The sequence below is a fragment of the Nomascus leucogenys genome, chromosome 4 (assembly GCF_006542625.1).
Source record: "Nomascus leucogenys isolate Asia chromosome 4, Asia_NLE_v1, whole genome shotgun sequence".
NCBI classification, from domain to species: Eukaryota; Metazoa; Chordata; class Mammalia; order Primates; family Hylobatidae; genus Nomascus; species Nomascus leucogenys.
The window spans coordinates 57,710,959-57,728,850 of NC_044384.1; the positions used below are offsets into that span (position 1 = coordinate 57,710,959).

The 17,892-nt window shown below is 47.8% G+C and overlaps 1 protein-coding gene, 1 long non-coding RNA gene and 1 other non-coding gene across 4 annotated transcripts in view; 2 read left to right on the plus strand and 1 right to left on the minus strand.

The window, feature by feature from the left end:
* Nucleotides 1-15,079, minus strand: part of GATA6 (GATA binding protein 6) — a 32,851-nt gene extending 17,772 nt beyond the window's left edge. Inside the window, exons 1-6 of the mRNA XM_030810107.1 lie at nt 14,817-15,079; nt 12,212-13,383; nt 7,351-7,517; nt 2,951-3,076; nt 1,674-1,761; nt 1,475-1,578 (exon numbers count right to left, since the gene is read on the minus strand). Of these exons, the coding sequence (XP_030665967.1) occupies nt 1,475-1,578; nt 1,674-1,761; nt 2,951-3,076; nt 7,351-7,517; nt 12,212-13,346 (1,620 nt within the window). The 5' untranslated portion in view covers nt 13,347-13,383; nt 14,817-15,079. The remainder of the gene's footprint in view (nt 1-1,474; nt 1,579-1,673; nt 1,762-2,950; nt 3,077-7,350; nt 7,518-12,211; nt 13,384-14,816) is intronic.
* LOC115834873 lies at nt 4,316-4,420 on the plus strand. Its single transcript, XR_004029874.1, has one exon. It is a non-coding gene; the product is annotated as a U6 spliceosomal RNA (small nuclear RNA).
* A 946-nt stretch (nt 15,080-16,025) lies between the features above and the next one.
* On the plus strand, nt 16,026-17,567 carry LOC105739637. Of its 2 annotated transcripts, XR_004029575.1 has the most exons (3): nt 16,120-16,183; nt 16,674-16,873; nt 17,169-17,567. It is a non-coding gene; the product is annotated as an uncharacterized LOC105739637 (long non-coding RNA). The 2 variants fall into 2 exon arrangements; XR_001115588.2 differs by having other exon boundaries at nt 16,026-16,873.
* Nucleotides 17,568-17,892: the final 325 nt, after the last annotated feature.

Here is a 17,892-nt window from a genome sequence, read left to right on the forward strand (position 1 = left end):
AGACTCGGCCTCAAAAAAAAAAAAATTGTTTTTAAATAATCTTTTCATTTCCCAAGAAATATGTTCTATTTACCACTTTCAATCCTCAGTTACATCTAACCTGCCTGTAAAACACAACACCGTAGCATGGAGTCCACCTTTATAAAGCCTAGAAACATTCTTTACCATGAGTCTGCAACAAAAAACAACTAAAAGTCTTCTTCCCTTGTGAAACTCTGAAAAGACGTTTTGTTTCATTACAGAAAAGGCTCAAAAGAATTTGGGTCGGAGGACAAAGAAAAATATCAAATATAATTTTAAGCATAGTTTAAACATTTTGTTTTAAATATTTAATTTTTGTTTGTTAAAGCAAGTAAAATACAGTGGAAAGAAACCAGGTCTGTGGTTCCCAAACACCTCCGGGGCAGTAGTTCCAATTTCACCTGGGGCACTTGTTCAAAAACAGATATCCAAGCCCCACACCCAGAGACTGACTTGGAAAATCCAGGGTGGGGCCCAGGAATCTGTAGTATTTTAAAATACCCCAAATAATTTCAGGAGAAAACTAAATGTAGAAAACAATTACTAAGTAAATAGGCATTTCAATGCTGGTGTTTAGTCCTAATCTAGTCTCAGTGTAGTCCCAAGGGTCACAAGGACACATTTTAAAGTCCTGCTTGCCGGAGGCCCTGCCTTGGAGCTCACTGAGGTCTGAGGGAAGGCCCAGTATTTTTTAGAAGGGCATTCCAGGTAAATTTGGGAAACATTAGGGTGGGAAAATGCTCTTTACTTGAGGCAAACTGAGTTTTGGTCACAGCTTTACAAGAAACTAAGTCTGTGATCCTCAAGAAGACCCAGGCATCTCCTGTCCACAGTGGCACAAATCACTCCTAGGTTTTGTCGTAGCTGAAATAAACCCTGGTACAATTAAGGTGCATTAGAAGAAGGCAAGCTCTCCCAGCAAGAACACAATTGGGCAAAGGAAATCAGTGAATATAGCAGCACATAACACTTTATGATGAGCTTTGCTTTGGGTGGATGATAAAAAAAGAAAAAGAGGCTGGAATTGATAGGATAAACACAAGCTACTTAACTGTTATGGGCACTGTAATCTATGAAACCACTGGCCTCATAGTTCTCATGATCTACATTGGAAATACATAAATATATACATATAATATATATAGCAACTCTGATACAAACCTGGAAATAAAACAATTTAAAACGCTTTAAACCAAAACTTCTTGCTTTTACTTGGGTTAATTTAACCATAAAAAAAATGATACCGATCTTAATTAAGAGGTTTGTAAAGTACTTAAGTTTGTCATTTTGTTGACATTTAAATGTAATTTCCTCTAAAAACTATTCTTAGGTATCAACTAACTAAACTGAACTGTTGGTTTAGATTATTGTACTACCAGATAAGATAAAATTTGAGATAATGTACTAGAGAGCAGCCCAGCAATTTAGGAGTCTATGCTGTTTTAACACTTACCCCTGAGGCTGTAGGTTGTGTTGTGGGGGAAGTATTTTTGCTGCAATCATCTGAGTTAGAAGAGGTGGAAGTTGGAGTCATGGGAATGGAATTATTGCTATTACCTGCAACAGTCAAAATTAACCTTATAAATATACATATGCTCTACTGTTAAGGTTGGCAAATACTTTACAGTCAAATGTCATTTTAGTATATTTACCAGAGCAAGTCTTTGATTTATTTATGTTCTTAGGTTTTCGTTTCCTGGTTTGAATTCCCTCTTTTTTCATAGCAAGTGGTCTGGGCACCTAAAAAATTTTCACATAGGACATAAATTTAATATTATATTGAAGAAAAACCAAAGACCCAACATTGGCACTAAAAGCTCTCATTTAAAAGAATTTGGCGGCCGGGTGCAGTGGCTCACGCCTGTAATCCCAGCACTTTCAGAGGCCGAGGCAGGCGGAACACCTGAGGTCAGGAGTTCGAAACCAGCCTGGCCAACATGACGAAACCCCGTCTCTACTAAATATACAAAAAAAATTAGCCAGGCCTGGTGGCGCACGCCTGTAATCCCAGCTACTTGGGAGGCTGAGGCAGGAAAATCGCTTGAACCCAGGAGGTGGAGGTTGCAGTGAGCCGAGATAGCACCACTGCACTCCAGCCTGGGCAACAAGAGTTAGACTCTGTCTCAAAACAAGAAAAAGAAAAAAAAAAAAAAAAAAAGAACTTGGCATAAATTTCAATCCAATTTTTATACACTCAAAAGATCCCAAGTGCACAAAGACTACACTTTCCTCATCAAATGCAGAGATTCCTTCAGAAAGAATGAGATGATTTGCCATGGAGAATTTAATTCCTTCAACTTAATGTTTATTGTTTGAAATGAGTAGCTATTCATTGAATAAGTATTATTTCAAAGAGATCATGTATTACCTTCCTCCTACAGATGCAAGGTTATTTTTCTTTTTAAGATTGAGGTGTTTATTATATTTTGTGCAATCCTTTAAAATGAACTATGAAATAGTTCAAACTATAACTATTAAATGCATTACTCTTTTGCACAAATGCCTGATTACATTCAAAATTTTTAAGAGATATAGACTAGTGATTGTGCATTTTTGATTGATTTCCTTAATTGTGCATTTTTAAAAACAGTTACTACCATATTACCAATTCTAAAATACACACTTTTCACATTTTCACATTTCTAAAACTGGAATGTGTCTTACACGAATGTTTGCGATAGTTCAACTGGTGGCATTTTTTGTTTCCTACTGGTGCATAAGGTAATATTTCATATTATAATTAAAAGCACCTTCAATTCAATAAATATATCCAGTATGTACACTGAATATATTAAACATATTCAGTAATAAATTATACGCATTCAAATTTTTCACTTGAGTATCTTTCATTTGCTGATTTTTTGTAACTGATATCACATACAAACCAGATACTAAATGTACATACAAGTGAGCAGAATACATGGCATACCCCATGGAGTTTCATGTAGAGTCCACAAGCATTGCACACGGGTTCACCCTCGGCGTTTCTGCGCCATAAGGTGGTAGTTGTGGTGTGACAGTTGGCACAGGACAATCCAAGCCGCCGTGATGAAGGCTAGAAACAGTACAAGAACATAAGTGGAAAAATATAAGTGACATATATATATATATATAACATACATACATTAAGGTATTTTGTCCCTGTCATCAACAAGCATGTATCTGTTTTATTATAAATGAAATGGTCCTTGAGAAAAAAAATTGCAGTGTACTTAGACTGACTTTTCTGGACCAAGAAATTTGAGGTTTGCATATTGTGCTGGACCCTATAGATTTGATTTACTCCTCCAGCTAGCCTGTCTCCATGAATTCAAGAATACCCGGGAGCAGTCATATAGTTGGCCAATAACTTCATGCAAAGCTTTTACCAGCATCATAACAAGGAAAGTTTCACCCATGGTTTCTTCTCCAATTTAGAGTTTCCCAGATACTACTGGTATCTTTTTTAGGGGAATTAAAAGATTTTCTAAAAGTTGGCCAAATAGAGTTATATTCAAAACACACCAGAAGTAACAACACAAGTAGACATGAGAATGCCCCACCTCCCCGCCGCCACCCGCCCCCACACACCGTGGACAGTAGTTGGCCGTGCACTATAGCCACAGGTCTAAGATTTAGGTCGTGAAATGCAATCACAAGCCACTTGCCAATGTGCTAAATGGCTCTGGGCAGTCTCCACTTCCCCTGAAAACTGGAGATCATCAGGTCTATTTCTCAAATATATGTAAAGGAGTAAATCGGAAACTTTGAAAGTACGTTAATGGAAACTTTGAAAGTACATTAATAGAAATGGATTTCAGAAGAGGGGTAAAAGTTTTGTAAAAAAAAAAAAAAAAGAAATATATTTGAATACATTCCATGATTACCATCATGATTGCCTGCTGCCTGCATTTTTGTTTTATTTATTTTACAAAAGATACAAGCAAATTTTATGGCATCATCTTAATGCTGCCGTTGTCTTAGATGCAGTGATACTAATATATTTGCCCTATCAGTATTATTCTCAACTTTTGTTCATACAAAGGGTTAATTGTTATTACCAGGAAAGGTAAAAGGCCACCTGTCTGCCACTGCCACTCCCATTTCCATGTTTTCTTTATGCCCATAACAGCCTTAAAGGGAATTTATTACCTCTAGATTACTACATGTTAATTATAATAAGCTAATATAATTTCTTACCCAGAATGGCAAAATATAAAACTTGTTTTTAAGTTGACAAGCTTAAATTTCCTTTTAAATGCTGTAAATTACTTTAAAAATTGTGACATAGCTTCAGTTAAAAAAAAAAATGGATGCTTGCTTCAGCAACACATATACTAAAATTGGAAGGATACAGAGAAGATTAGCATGGCCCCAGCGCAAGAATGACACCCAAGTTCGTGAAGCTTTCCATATTTAAAAAAAAATTAGAGAAACATTCGGGACCAAATCAAGGGAAGTTAAGAAGATCAATTGTAAAGAATGAAGAAGAGAAATGTAAATTGAGTATGTATCGAATATTTGCAGATTACAGGACAGAGACTTCCAAAACGTTTGCTGGCAAATTTAAAAGATGAAATTAAAATCTGCATTTATGGTTTACATCCTGTTGCATTACTTAGCATCACTCTTTACAGAGAAGTTGTAAACAGAGACACTGGCAAACCTTTTAGCACTACAACATTTCTAGGAAGTCAGTGCTAAGAATCAATTTGCCTTTAGTTGAAATGAGTATGCTTGGCTCACAGGAGAGCTACTTGGGAAACTGCTTTGCTAAAATGACGACAACATATTAACAAAACTTTAAACATCCAGGCTTTTCTTTTTTCTTTCTTTGTGGTTAAAGGAAAATAATTTTTTAGGAAAAGATTCCTTTCTCTTCATAAATGTGAAATCAGTAAACGAGGGACAGGAAGGTTCACTTTATAAACCAGCCATTTATGACAGTTTCCAGTGGAATCTGGAGCCAATGTGAAGCAAACTTGTTATCAGAATTTGCCATTATAACAAAGGACTTTATGACTGTCAACTGCAGATCATAAGTGAAGCCAGTCCTCATAAACATGTGAAATGCAGGTGAATTGGGTTATAAAAGTTCCTTGTAACAAGTGATCTCAGTCATATTCCTCACTGACAAGGAATTCAAGTTACACCATAAATCTCTTATTTTGCAATGTATTGCAAGTTCAAATTCACAGTGATTGGTTCTATACTGCTGGCTAAACAAACTTGAGTTCAACATTCTCCTTCTGAGAACTAAGCCAGACCCATCAAAACCATAAATAAGAAGCCCACAAGGAGACCTAATTGATAGTGACACACCCTTCAATTGGTATCATTTATACTCCATTTACAAAGCATATTTGCTGACCTTGGTTATGGCCAAGACACCTGCTAAGCACAAAGAAAACTAATGATTCAGAAATGCTAAAAACTGTTCTTCTTTTTCCTTCTAAGTTATTTTTACTGGTACATGCACAAAACAAATGGCACTATCTAAATGTTACTAATCAAATGTATAATGCAACTGGAACCTAAATGACTACTATTCCACCAAATTTTTGCTCAATCTCTAGAAAATGTTACCTTTGAAAGTTCAGTTAGTACTCAGCTCAATGTGCCTTTCCAGAAAAATAAATAAGTTTCATTGTTCATGTATTGTCTATTATATGAAAACAAGGAACTTCTTGTTTTTCTTCTTTAATATGATGCATTTAAGAAAAAATGAAACCCACAGTCACACACTGCAGTTAAAGGTACTCTTTAAAGAAAATTTTAAGCTGTGGGAGGTTGTAACGAGTTTAAGGCACATACACTCATTAAATTAACCTCGGCCACTTTATTTTAAATGCATTAAAACAAAACCAACCATAAAACTAATTGCTTCTCTTTAAGGTGTCAGACTTACATTGTGATGCAATTTCACTCTAATCTATTTAACACAAACAACATGTGTAGCATTTGTTCCTGCTAATTAGAGTATAACAAATGAATGACTGGGATACTTAAGACGTCTGGCATCTAACTGTAACATATTTAGCTTTAAAGAGTTATTAGATTATGAGTACTTCGCTAAACAAATGTTAACCTTACAGTGGGGCTGGTGAAAGCTTTCCTTTATTTTCTCTAACCATTACAGCGGTAAATACTCTCTCCGGCTAGGAAGCACACATAACAATGACAATACGAGATTAATCCCTGAAATCAGGATTCTCTTACTTTAAAACATGGTGGCCGGGCGCGGTGGCTCACGCCTGTAATCCTAGCACTTCGGTAGGCCGAGACGGGCGGATCACCTGAGATCGGGAGTTCGAGACCAGCCTGACCTACATGGAGAAACCCCGTCTCTACTAAAAATACAAAAAAATTAGCCGGGCGTGGTGGCGCATGCCTGTAATCCCAGCTACTTGGGAGGCTGAGGCAGGAGAATCACTTGAACCCTGGAGGCGGAGGCTGTGGTGAGCCGAGATCGCGCCATTGCACTCCAGCCTGGGCAACAAGAGTGAAACTCCGTCTCAAAAAAAAGTAAAACCTGTGCGAATTGGGGAAAATGCTCAACTTAAGAACATACAAACCACACGTTTACTCAAGTTCTACGAAGTTCTCTGATTTCGAAATAACAAAACTTAGAGCAAATAAATTTTCACCAGGCTCAAGGGCAATGCAAGATATGGTATTTGGGGATACACCTGAGGATAAGAGGTAGAAGTGACCAAGAAGGTGGAAAGGACAAAGTAAACGACACCCAAAAGAATGTGGCTGTGAGGAGGCGTGAGTGGGTGGATTTCTGGCATATTCTATTTGGGGGATGAATGGTATAAGTGAGCATGGTTTTTCAAGGATAAAATCTAAACCATACACAGTGAAAAAAGTCTTCCTTCGCCCGGCCTCGGTGGGTCTACTGCTTTTCTCCACGGGTTACCATCACCGATTTCTTGCCTATCTTACCAGAATTATTACAGTGCTTTGGCAAGCACACCTAGAGATATATAGTTTTTTTTTCTTTTTTTGCTTAAAACATGGTAACATTTTGCACCTTCCTTTTTTGTTTGTTTGTTTTTGTTTTTGTCATTTACGGACGTCATCCCCTGCGCGTAAATATGGGGAAAGACTATCTTGGCTTCCCAGACGCCAGTTTCGGGGTAACCTCCGCTTGGGCGCCAGCGGGTGGGCGTTGGAACAGCCGGGACAGGATGGTACCGCTGGGTCCCCGCTAGGGTGGGACCGCGGCGGCCGCACCTGTCCCCGGGGAGGGGGACGCCCGAGGCAGGCCGAGCCAGGGCGGGGCGGGCCGGGCCAGGAGAGCCCGGGGCCCGGCCGCGAGCCAGGGGCAGGGCGGGTCACACTCACCACGCGCTTCTGCGGCTTGATGAGGGGCCGGCTGAGGCCGTTCATCTTGCTGTAGAGCCCGCAGGCGTTGCACAGGTAGTGGCCGGTGCCGTCCCGCCGCCACAGCGGCGTCTGGATGGAGCCGCAGTTCACGCACTCGCGGCTCTCGGACAGGTCCTCCAGCAGGTCTGCGGCGACAGCGGGGCGAGAGGGCGGGTGAGGCTACGCCGGACCCGTCCCTCCCCGCGTCACCCCGGGGATCCCGGCCCCCAGCCCCAGTGCCCGGCTTCCCTTCCCGTGCCCTTCCCGGCTGCGCTTTTCTCCTTGGCCGCAAAGCCAGGAGGCAGGGTTATTTCGTCCCTATTGATCCACTGACCATTTGTCCAATATTTCTGCACACCCGGGGCGCCCCAGTAGAGACCCCGGGAAAGAGACAGTGCTGGAAGCAGAGGACGTCAGAGTCCGAGATGAGCGGTGGGGAGGTCGGCTTGAGTCCCCTGACCCATACTCTCAGGCTGTCCCCGAGCTTTTAAAGACTGAAATCCATCATCATTACAGTACGTCGTTGCCAAATCCGAGCAAGCCACACAGCAATACTGACCACTGGGCCCCGCTGCAACCCACAAATATCCGGGGACACAGCGAGGCTGCCGCATTAACTTTTATCTCAAGTAATTTTAAAAAGTATTTTCTACATCTGCCACCCATCCATATGTGCCTCTTCTCCAATTAAAGATACACAAGTAAAATTAAAAGTACTATTCTTAGGCACCTACGTTAGTTAGAAACCAGAAATAAGATTACTCTCATCTTTTCAGGGGAAAAATGCACTAACATTAAGCACAGAGTTTTATTTTCATGCCACAAAGATCAAATGCTAAAATCCCGATTTAGAAGCGGGTCCAACTGCTTCTATCTGCAAAATTTTTATAAAAGGTTGATACCTTACTGATTGAGAAAATTACCAAGACCTTCCCAGTGATCATTTTGAGTTATGCAATCTATTTAAAATGTGTTTATTTTACATAATTTTATTATTATTATTCTTTGGTTAGTTTTCAGAATTCACAATAATCTAAACCTGCTAATAAAAACAAATCCTAATTAAGAGTAAATGTAACATTTATTACTTCTCAAGAAGGTTAAATATGGAAGAATAAATGTCTCTAAAAATGAGAAAAGTACTTATTATAAGTATAGACCAAAAAAAGTATAGATCACCATTTAAGGTTCTTTAGATTATAGAAGGTTTAAATGTTCTAGTTTTGCATTATTGAAGAAGCATTCCTGAATCACTTTTTAAAGTAAATAAACATTACACTTTAGAGTTTTAGCTGAAGACCATGTGCTAGTGAACCTTTTTGTTCTTTCTCATCCCCTTGCAGTTTATTGCTTGGGTCTACCATCAACTGTGTGGTAACGATATTTAGATATGACTTTAGCATAAAAACTCTTTAATTCCATTAATACCATTTACAAAACAAGTCTCTTTTCTCATTTCTTATTAAGTTTTAAAGAAACTAGCATCCTACACAACCCGAGTTCAAAGTTGTCATGGGGATACTGCAACTTACAACACATCACAAAGATTTATTCTTCTCCGCCCTAAAAGCCACTATTGACTACGGTAATCAGTAAAATGCTCAGGACTTCAAGGACACTGAAGTTAAACAAGGTATTTGTCTTTGTTGTTGACTTTAAAATGTTACCTATCAGAGCCCCCTCTGGATAGAGGAGTGGGGCATTCCCTGGAAAACCCAGCCCTATGACTGGGAACAATAAGAATCCTATTAGAAGACAGTGTGAACTCCCCAGGTAGAACTATTTAGTCATCTGAAAACCCAAAGGCAAAATTTAATTAAAAGTCCACTTTGGATAAATACAACCTAGGAAGCTTGCTTATTTTTAGTTGAATAAAATCTCATTTCCTCCCTACCTCTTTCCCAAACCCACCAGGCAGCTGTAATCCTGAAAGTGACTAAAAAGAAAAAAAAAAAAATGCTGTCTCTATAAAAGCTATAAGACATAAAAGCTGGGGGCTTGCTCACCAAGTTCCCCCTTTTTAAACTCACCATTTCTCTCCTAACATGGCTGTTTGCGGTGCCCTTGGGGAGTGATAGATTCAGGGGAGAAGGGCACCACCACCTGTCTTTCTGTGTGTGGTACCAAGACACAGGGACTCAAACACAGTTCTGCAGGAGCTTAGGAGGGTGTAGGACCCAGGAAATAAAGGAGTGTGAGGACTCTGAGCTCACTCCAGAGTAAGCTCACCCCATCTACCCAGTCAGTGAGAGGTGCATAGCATGGGTTTCCAGAAGCCTCCAAATTGTGCGGGTTGATCAAGTTCAGCACTCAGGTTTTAGCTCTGGTGTTTAAAAGTGTCTGCCTCCAAAAACGGTTTGTTTAAAAAAAAAATCTAAGAAACAGGAAATCTAGCTAGGAAGCTGGCCTCAGAATACCTGTGAGGACAAGCAAAGTTAGGGTCACTCACTCCCCACCCTTTACCCCAATACTGGCTTGGTCCCAGTCACTTCCTGATTTCCTAACAGACTCTATGCAAAAGCTGGCTGTTCCCAAATCCCTTCCCATTTTTTTAAACATACTTAAAAAAATACTTAAAAAAATAACAAATCTTCTGGGTCTACAGAAAATTTGTCTAACTGTGGTGTGCCCAGAAGATGAAAAAATTAGGAAAAGTATAGGCTAAATTTAAAACAAAAAGAAACATATTAACTTGCCCACAACCGCCCCATACTGCCTCTAAAAGGATTTCTCATACAGGACCAGTTACTGTAAACATCAAAAGACTCTCTCAGCCATATGAAATGCTGGAAGATTGGAGGAAAGGAGCCTGGAGATCAGGCTAAGGTGTGTCAAGAAATAGACAGAGCTGCAGGCGCTGGCTCAAGCTGCAGCTACTACCCCTCACCCAACTCACAACACCCTTGCACATTCCCTACGGAACTTCCCGACTGACAAAAGAAGCTTCACACACAACCATTGCCTCCTTAGAGATTCCCAGCCTCTCCATCTCTCTGCTCGTGGGAGCCAAACATGGGTTCCTATGCAGTGGTAAGGATGAGAGCTCTCGACTCTCAAGTCCTAAGCCAACAGTGCAAATCTCAACAGGGTCCCCCAATCTCATTCCACACACACATGGGAAAAATGGTCTCCAGGGCCAGCTTTGCAGCAGAAGCAAAAAGAGGGAATTTCGCTGGGCGCGGTGGCTCACGCCTATAATCCCAGTACTTTGGGAGGCAGGTGGATCACCTGAAGTCAAGAGTTCAAAAACAGCCTGACCAACATGGCAAAAACTACTAAAAATAGAAAAATTAGCTAGGTGTGGCGGCGCGCCTGTAATCCCAGCTACACGGGAGGCTGAGGCAGGAGAATCGCTTGAACCCGGGAGACGGAGGTTACAGTGAGCCACCGCACTCCAGACTGGGCGACAGAGCAAAACTAAAAACAAAACAAAACAAAAAAAAAAAAAACAGGGAATTTTGAGACCAAGTCTTGCAGCGCTTGGAAGAAGACAGAAAGAAAGAACTCAGGTTATCAGGGAGCTGTTCAAATTGGTTCCTTCTCTTTCAGACCACTTGCATTTCCAGCGTGTCTTTTGCGGACAAGGTTGGGAATGTCCCATTTTATCCTAAGGAATCCTGGCCCCTAGGACTGACTTGCTGTCCCTAAAGGTAGCATCGAGGCTCCCACGAGAAGCACAGACCTGGGATACACAAGACACGGGGGTAGGACTGTTTGGAGTAATGTGCCTTCCTCCACTCTGCCACCTCTGTGACTCAAGGGGCCTCCCCCACACCTCCCCTCAAACAAACAACAATAAAAAAAGATGTTGTTTCCTTAGAAAGATTATCAAACAGGTGAAATATAAAGTAAGAGAAGCCAGTTAAAAGCACCAAGGACGCAGAATGTTGCATCTGAGAAAAACAGCCTAACAGGGCTCACACACTCCTGGGCTGGAGTAAACAAAACACTTTTCAAAACGAGGTATTTCCAGGTATTTTTGACAATAGCGTTTTCACGGTTTACCCCCTAACAGCTCCCAGACACAGGAATTAGAGTGTGAGTCAAATTGGAAACTGAAAAATTGGCGGGCTAGGCTTCGAAGGGAGAATAGGTGCCCCAGCTCCAGGATCCCTGAGTTGCAGCCTGGCCATGTGAGCAGCAGCCCCAGACCAAGGCCCAGCTGATGCCAAGCCCAAGGGCCTATCCACCAGCTCTCCTTCAGCATGAAGTCACAAGTCTGACCACTCCAGGTGCCCTCTCATCTTTTCTTTCCCTCTCTCTCTCTCGTGGGAGAGGAGACGCCAACTAGCTTCCCTAGGAACATCTAGGTTCTTCTGTTGTGCTCTTCTAAATACCCTTCTCTAGGAAAACACAAACACACACCCTTTGGAGAGTTAAACTGGGTGAGCCTGCATGTCCTTGTGTGTCTGTTTGGGGGTGGCTCAAGTGCCCGCCACTCTCCCAAACTTACCCCCATCGTGGAATTTCTTCCACTCACCCAAAGTAGGGCCTGCGATGGGGCTCAAGCGCTGTTAGTTCCCTCCCAGCCTCGTTTTTCCCCAATAGCAGATGCCATTCACTACTCATCAAGGCCCTGAGCTTCTCCAAGGCACGAAGGTACAGATGTGCATTTAGTCTCATCCGTGGAAAGGAACTTGGCACAACAGAATCGCCTCAGCGCTACCGGACTCTGGTCACCCAGCCACAGGCCTGCAAATCCTTCCTGGGACCAGGCCGACCTCCGCGCACCCGGACGAGAAAGTCCTGAAAACAGGGCCCGAGTGGAGTAGCTGCTCCACGTCCCCCGTGCGCCCCAGCGCTTTGGACCCGCACCCCGAACCTAAGGCGCGACCCTTACCTGCACTGGGGCCCCGGGGCACCGGGAGCGGGGCTCCGGCGCGGCTCTGCAGGCTGTGCAGCACCGGGGTCTCGAAGGGTCCGGCGGGCCAGGCAGGCGTCAGTGGCGCCCCCACGTAGGGCGAGTAGGGGCTCGGATGGTGGTGGTGGTGGTGGTGGTGGTGGTGGTACGTCCCGTTCAGCGGCCGCGCCGCCGACAGCGAGCTGTACTGGGGCTCGCGGCCGCCCATGGCCGCCAGGCTGTTGCCGCCGCCGCTCACGCCTCCCGCGCCCCCACTGCCCGCTGCCGCGTAGCCTCCCGGCTCCCGCGCGGCGCCGTTGGCCATCGGCGGACTGGGCGAGTAGGGGAAGCGCGCTGAGACGTGCGCCGCGGCCGAGCCAGCGCCGCCAGGCCCCGCGGCCCCGCCGCCAGCCGCGCCGCCTCCGCCGCCGTACGGAGGGCTGTCGGCCGAGGCCTGGGGCCAGCCGGGATGCGCGCCCGCGCCGCCCGCGTGGTTGGCTGGCCCACTGCCCGACCCCTGCAGGTGGTACGGTAGGCCGGGCAGCATGGAACCCACCCGAGTGGTGGGCACGTAGACCGGGGAGCTGGCCGCCGCCGCGGCTGCTGCCGCCGCGGCCGCAGAGTGCACGAAGCCGCCGGGCGCGCCGTCGTAGGCGGCCGGACCCTGGCTGGAGAGAGCGGCGAGGGTCTGGTACATCTCCTCCGGCTGCTCGGGTGCGAAGGGGCTCAGCTTGGCGCCGCGGCTGGACCACAGCAGCTTGCTGGCGGTCGCGGCTTGGTCGAGGTCAGTGAACAGCAGCAGGTCCTCCCAGCTCGACAGGTTGCCCCCGGGGCCCGCGACCCCAGGCGCCGAAGGTCCGTGGGGAGCCCCGAAGGGATGCGAAGCGTAGGAACTGAGCAGCAGCGAGCGGGCCGGGGGTCCGGCCGCCGCCTCCGTGTCGAGCTGAGGCGTCCCGCAGTTGCTGGCGCCGCCGGGGCCCCGCTCTCCGCCCCGAGAGCAGGAGGAGGACGAGGAAGAGATGGGGGAAGGCGGCGTGGAGGGCTCCCGCGCTGGAAAGGCTCTGGAGTCGCTGGCGTCCGCACCCGCGGCTCCGAAGCGCTTCGGTAAGCACCAGCCGCCGTCAGTCAAGGCCATCCACGGTCCGGCGCCGCTCCAAGCTGACGTCTAGCTCCTGAGGTGGGGTGGGGGAGACGGGTATGGTAGGAGATAGACGGGTTACCAACAGCGTAGGCTGCACACTACCTCGCCTCCACTCCTTTTTCTAGTTCAAATGGGATCTACCTCATGAGATCTTTGACTTCTCAAAGATCCCATTTGAGACTTCTCAAAGATTTCTGCCCAGGGCGTGGGGATGAATAAGGGAGGAGAATGGAGCCTGCGCAGCCGCCACAGGGCCCTGGAAGGGCTGGGATACCAGCCCTCCCTCAAAGGCACCGCTCCGGTCCCCGCGTCCTCCCCGCCCACCCGCTCGGCCGCATCCTTTCTCTGTGCGCGCGCCAGATCCCAGGGGTGATCTGCAGAAGCTGGCTGAGGCTTTCCTTCCGCCCTAAAGTGTCTCCCCCGGGCTGATGACACAAAAGAATTTAAGTAGCTGTGCGTGTCGGCACCGCCGCATCCCGCCTCTCTGCGGATGCCCCTCTCCCGAAATGCCTCGGGGTGAGGGTTCCCCACGGGAAAACCGTTCGCGTAAGCAAGGCAACCTGTCCCCGAAAACGAAACCGCCGCGTTCTCCTATATTGGCTCTCCCAGAGCTTCCCGGACTGCGCTGACCAGCCCGAACGCGAGCCCCAGAGAGAAATGCAACTCGGCCCAGGCAAAGTGGGACGCCAGGGCGGGGGCAGCGGTCCGGGTCCTTCCCAGCAGAGGCAGTGCAGGGAGCTCGTGGGGCGGGAATCGCCAGCCCCACCGGCGTCCCCGCGGCGTCGCACACCTTAGACATGGCCCGCGCCTGCAGCCACCAGCGTGCGCGCTCACGCCGGCCGGGCCACCCGGCCCACCCCGAGATCATTCCCCAGCAGCAGAAACGCCGGACCGTTCCGGAATCGGACGTAGCGGGGTGGAGCGGAGAGCAGAGAAAAGGAGGGGGAACGCAAGGGGCTGGGAGGGGGGCGTGAGACCGCCCCAGAGCCGAGGCGACCCCAAATAGGAGAGCAGGAAGAATGACAGGGAGACTCGGAGGGAGTGGGGGAGGGAGGCGAAATGCAGCCGGGCTGGCCTCCTCCAGGCTGCTCTTCCAAATCGCCTCGGCTCATCGGAGATTACCACACTAAAATTAATGCCCACACACAGACCTGGCTAGATAGCAAGAAAGAAGTTTCTCTGCCGGCCTAACTACCGGCTCCCGCCCCTTTGCGCCGAGATAACTCGGAGATAAGGCTGCGCGCAGATAAGCGCTTCGAGGAGAGGAAAAGAGACTAGAAGTTGGTCCGCGGTGTCCCGGGAGCCTGGGAGCCGCCTCAGCCCGCACGGAGGGGAGGAGGGAAACACCCTCGGAGCCGACCGCGGCCTGGAGAGGGCCGGAGAGCCGGAGGCCCAGGGGCCCGCGACGAGTAGGGGTGGAGGGAAGTAAAGCGGGGAGATCGCGCGAGGAGGAAGCAGCCGAACCTCGGGCGGGCGCTGCGCATGGAGAACGGCCGCGGCGGAGGGTGCTTCCAGGCGCGGAGAGAAGCCGAGGGCGCCAGCGGGCGAGCGCGAGTCCGGGGTCTGCGCCGCGCGGCTGGTGAATAAAAAGGAGAGAGGAGGCGCCTCTTACTGCTCTGCCGGAAAACTGCAGCCTGCGCTCCTGATTGGACTCACCAAGCCGTAAACAAACAGCGCTCGCCGAAGGGTGCCAGGCTGTGGGTCGGAACTGCGCTCAGCGAGCAGCTGGGCGCTGGAGGTGAAGAAGAGGAGGAGGGATCGAGGGGAGGAGAGAAAAGAGGGTGGGGAGGGGACGGCGAGGGGGGAGGGGAGCGCGCCGCCCAGGCAGACAATGAGCGCCGCGCTGCCTGCGGGCGTGGGCTGAGCCGCGAGCCCTGTCCCCGGAGTGGGGGCGAGTCCACCGGGGGGCACCGAGCCCAGAGACGCCGGGGGAGGGGCGGAGGCCACAGAACGCCTGACCTGGCTGGCGACCCGCACCCATCCAGCGACGGTGCACCCTCCCGCTCCCGCAGTCGCACACACACCCACACGAGGGAGGAGGGAGCCTTGGCACGGGAGGAGTTGGCAGTGCACAGCCCCGCGCCGCCGCTGCGGCGGGAGGGGCGCTCCAGACCCTGGGTCAGCACGCCCCCAGAAGGAGGGAGGAACGTGCTCTGCGCCCCCCCGTCCCCCAACCCCCGCCTAGCCCCTTCACAGCAAATGCACTTTTTGCCCTGAGGTTGTGTGAGACCGACCTTAAACTTTCTCCGACCCTATCTCGGGATGCTACGGCTCAGGTCGTGGTGGTTTCGGGAACCTCAAGACAACATTCCCCAGCTGACCTTTGGGAACTTTAACTCGGGTCGTCAGGTACGGAAAGGTAGTCTATTGGGTGTGCAGAATGGAAAAGGGCTTCCACATCAGTCGTGTCCGAGGACGCTCTCCAACTTTTGATGTCCCGTTTGCTCTAATATTTCCCTGGAGAGTTTCAGGTAAGTCACAGATAAGTCACTGCGAAGACGGGGTGTCACCTTCCCTGGACCCAGCGCTAAATGCTGCTTCCCCACCCCCACGTTCATATACACACCCCCTCTTCGCTCCCTCCAAACAGTTATCACAATTCTGTACAAACTGATACGGTCCCTAGCGGGCAAAAGGTACTGGAAATGAACGTCGCGGGGTTATCAGCGCCGATCTGTCAGCGGCAACTCGCGCGGCCGCAGGCTCGTCCGCTGCAGGAGCCGTGATATATGTCTCGCTCCCTTTCGCTCACAGAAAGGATTTCTTCCGACAGACGTGACCCCAGAAGGCTGCCGAGGGAGACTTTAACTAGGACAAGAGGAGTTGCTTTTGTGAGAATGCAATTTTATACTTTTCCCCGCCCCCAGGTAAATCCAAGTAAATGATTTTCTGAAGGTCGGTCTCCCAGAAAGCGTTTAGGCTCTGGTTTTTTGTTTTGTTTTTATTTTCGTGTTTTCCCAGTTAGGGGAGGGAGAGGAGCCTGTGTAGAGTTGAACTGGGGTGGGGAGGTGCCTTGTAAAGTATGGTTTCCAGAGATGGTGAGACCTCGTAGCTAAGCGTTGTTTCCTCTGCACGTAACTGTGAGCTGTGAACTTGTGGCTCCTGGGGGAGCGGGGACAGGGCCTGACAGTGCGGGGGAGGGGGCGAGGAATTCAGGAAGTTGGCGAGAATTCTTCTTTTTTCATTCTTCGTTGTAAATTGCTTCTAAACACTTCTGAATTTTAAATTGCTACCGAGAAGGTCCAGAAACCGTTCTCGTCCAATTTAGTCACTTTTATTACATTCCACTTTGCCTCCCCCAATCACTGCGGCGGCTCCCAGTTTCAGTGTGGCCGCATTTTGAAAAGGCTGAAGGTAGAAAACTCTGGAATGGAGAGGCTGGCGACTGGAGCAGGATCCAGGGGCTTTAAATTTTAACCTGAGTGCGATCGAATGCGCGACTCTCAGAAGAGATAGCCAGGCGTCCGCCCGGCCGCTCAACCCCCGCCAGGACTCGGAATGCCTTGCTTTTGGTTCTTTTCGTGAGTTCTGACCAAATGTTTAAGCGGACTGGGTTTTGCAGAAGCTCATTTGTAAGCACTGACGGAAATGGGTTGTGGGCATTTGATTTCCTTTGATTCCAACGTTTTGAAATAATGTTTCTCAGATTTGCTATTAAAAGCAATTTTCTAAAAACTCATATCTTATTTGCTAAAAATAAACTCTTTGACTCAGTTTGTGTCCAGGCTGTGAATGGCCTCCAACCCTGAGCCCCGAGGAGATCGAGCCCTGGCGCGAGCCTGATCTCTGTCCTGTGTGTTTCTTTGTATTTGCAAGTACAAGGATGTCTGCGTGGATATCCCTGGACACTCGATACCCCCCGGGGACCTGCTTTTCCCGCAGCTCCGCAGACGCGGCGGGAGGGAGCGCTGGCCCCGGCGCTGCTGGGACAGAGGTGAGCGGCGGGGTGGACATTGACCGATTCGACAACGTTCGGGCTCTAAGGGCTCGGGAAGGGACCCGGCATTTTACCCTCCAGATTCCCAATCTATTTTTTAAAATAATGTTCAAAACATATGGGAAAAATAAGTGATTGCTCCTTTTCATGGTCACAGATTGTATTTATTTTTTCAGACTGGTTTTCCAACCTAACGAGGGAATGGGTAGTGAATGTTGTTGTTGTTGTTGTTTATGTTGGTTAATTTCAAAATAAAACTGTTTAACTCGTACAGTTGATTCAGACAGAAAACAGGCTGCCTGACGTCTCCAATGTGCCTTTTCCCCAATGCATCTTTGGCGCTAGGGACCACTCTGGGGAAGACAAGCATGTTTTCAAAGCCACTCCCACGGGCCCCAGACCCGCGCGTGGAGCTTCCTGGGCGCGCCCCAGCTGGTCTGGAAGGCGGGCAAATTAGGAAGTTCGGAGGGAAGAGGTGCACCCCAAACTAGGGAGAAACCCAAGGGCTGGGGAGAAGGCCCCCCTAGTGTCCAAAATACGCGGACAGCTCTTAAAAGTTATTGTTTTCTTCGTGGGTATATATATTTTTTCTTTTCCTTCCTT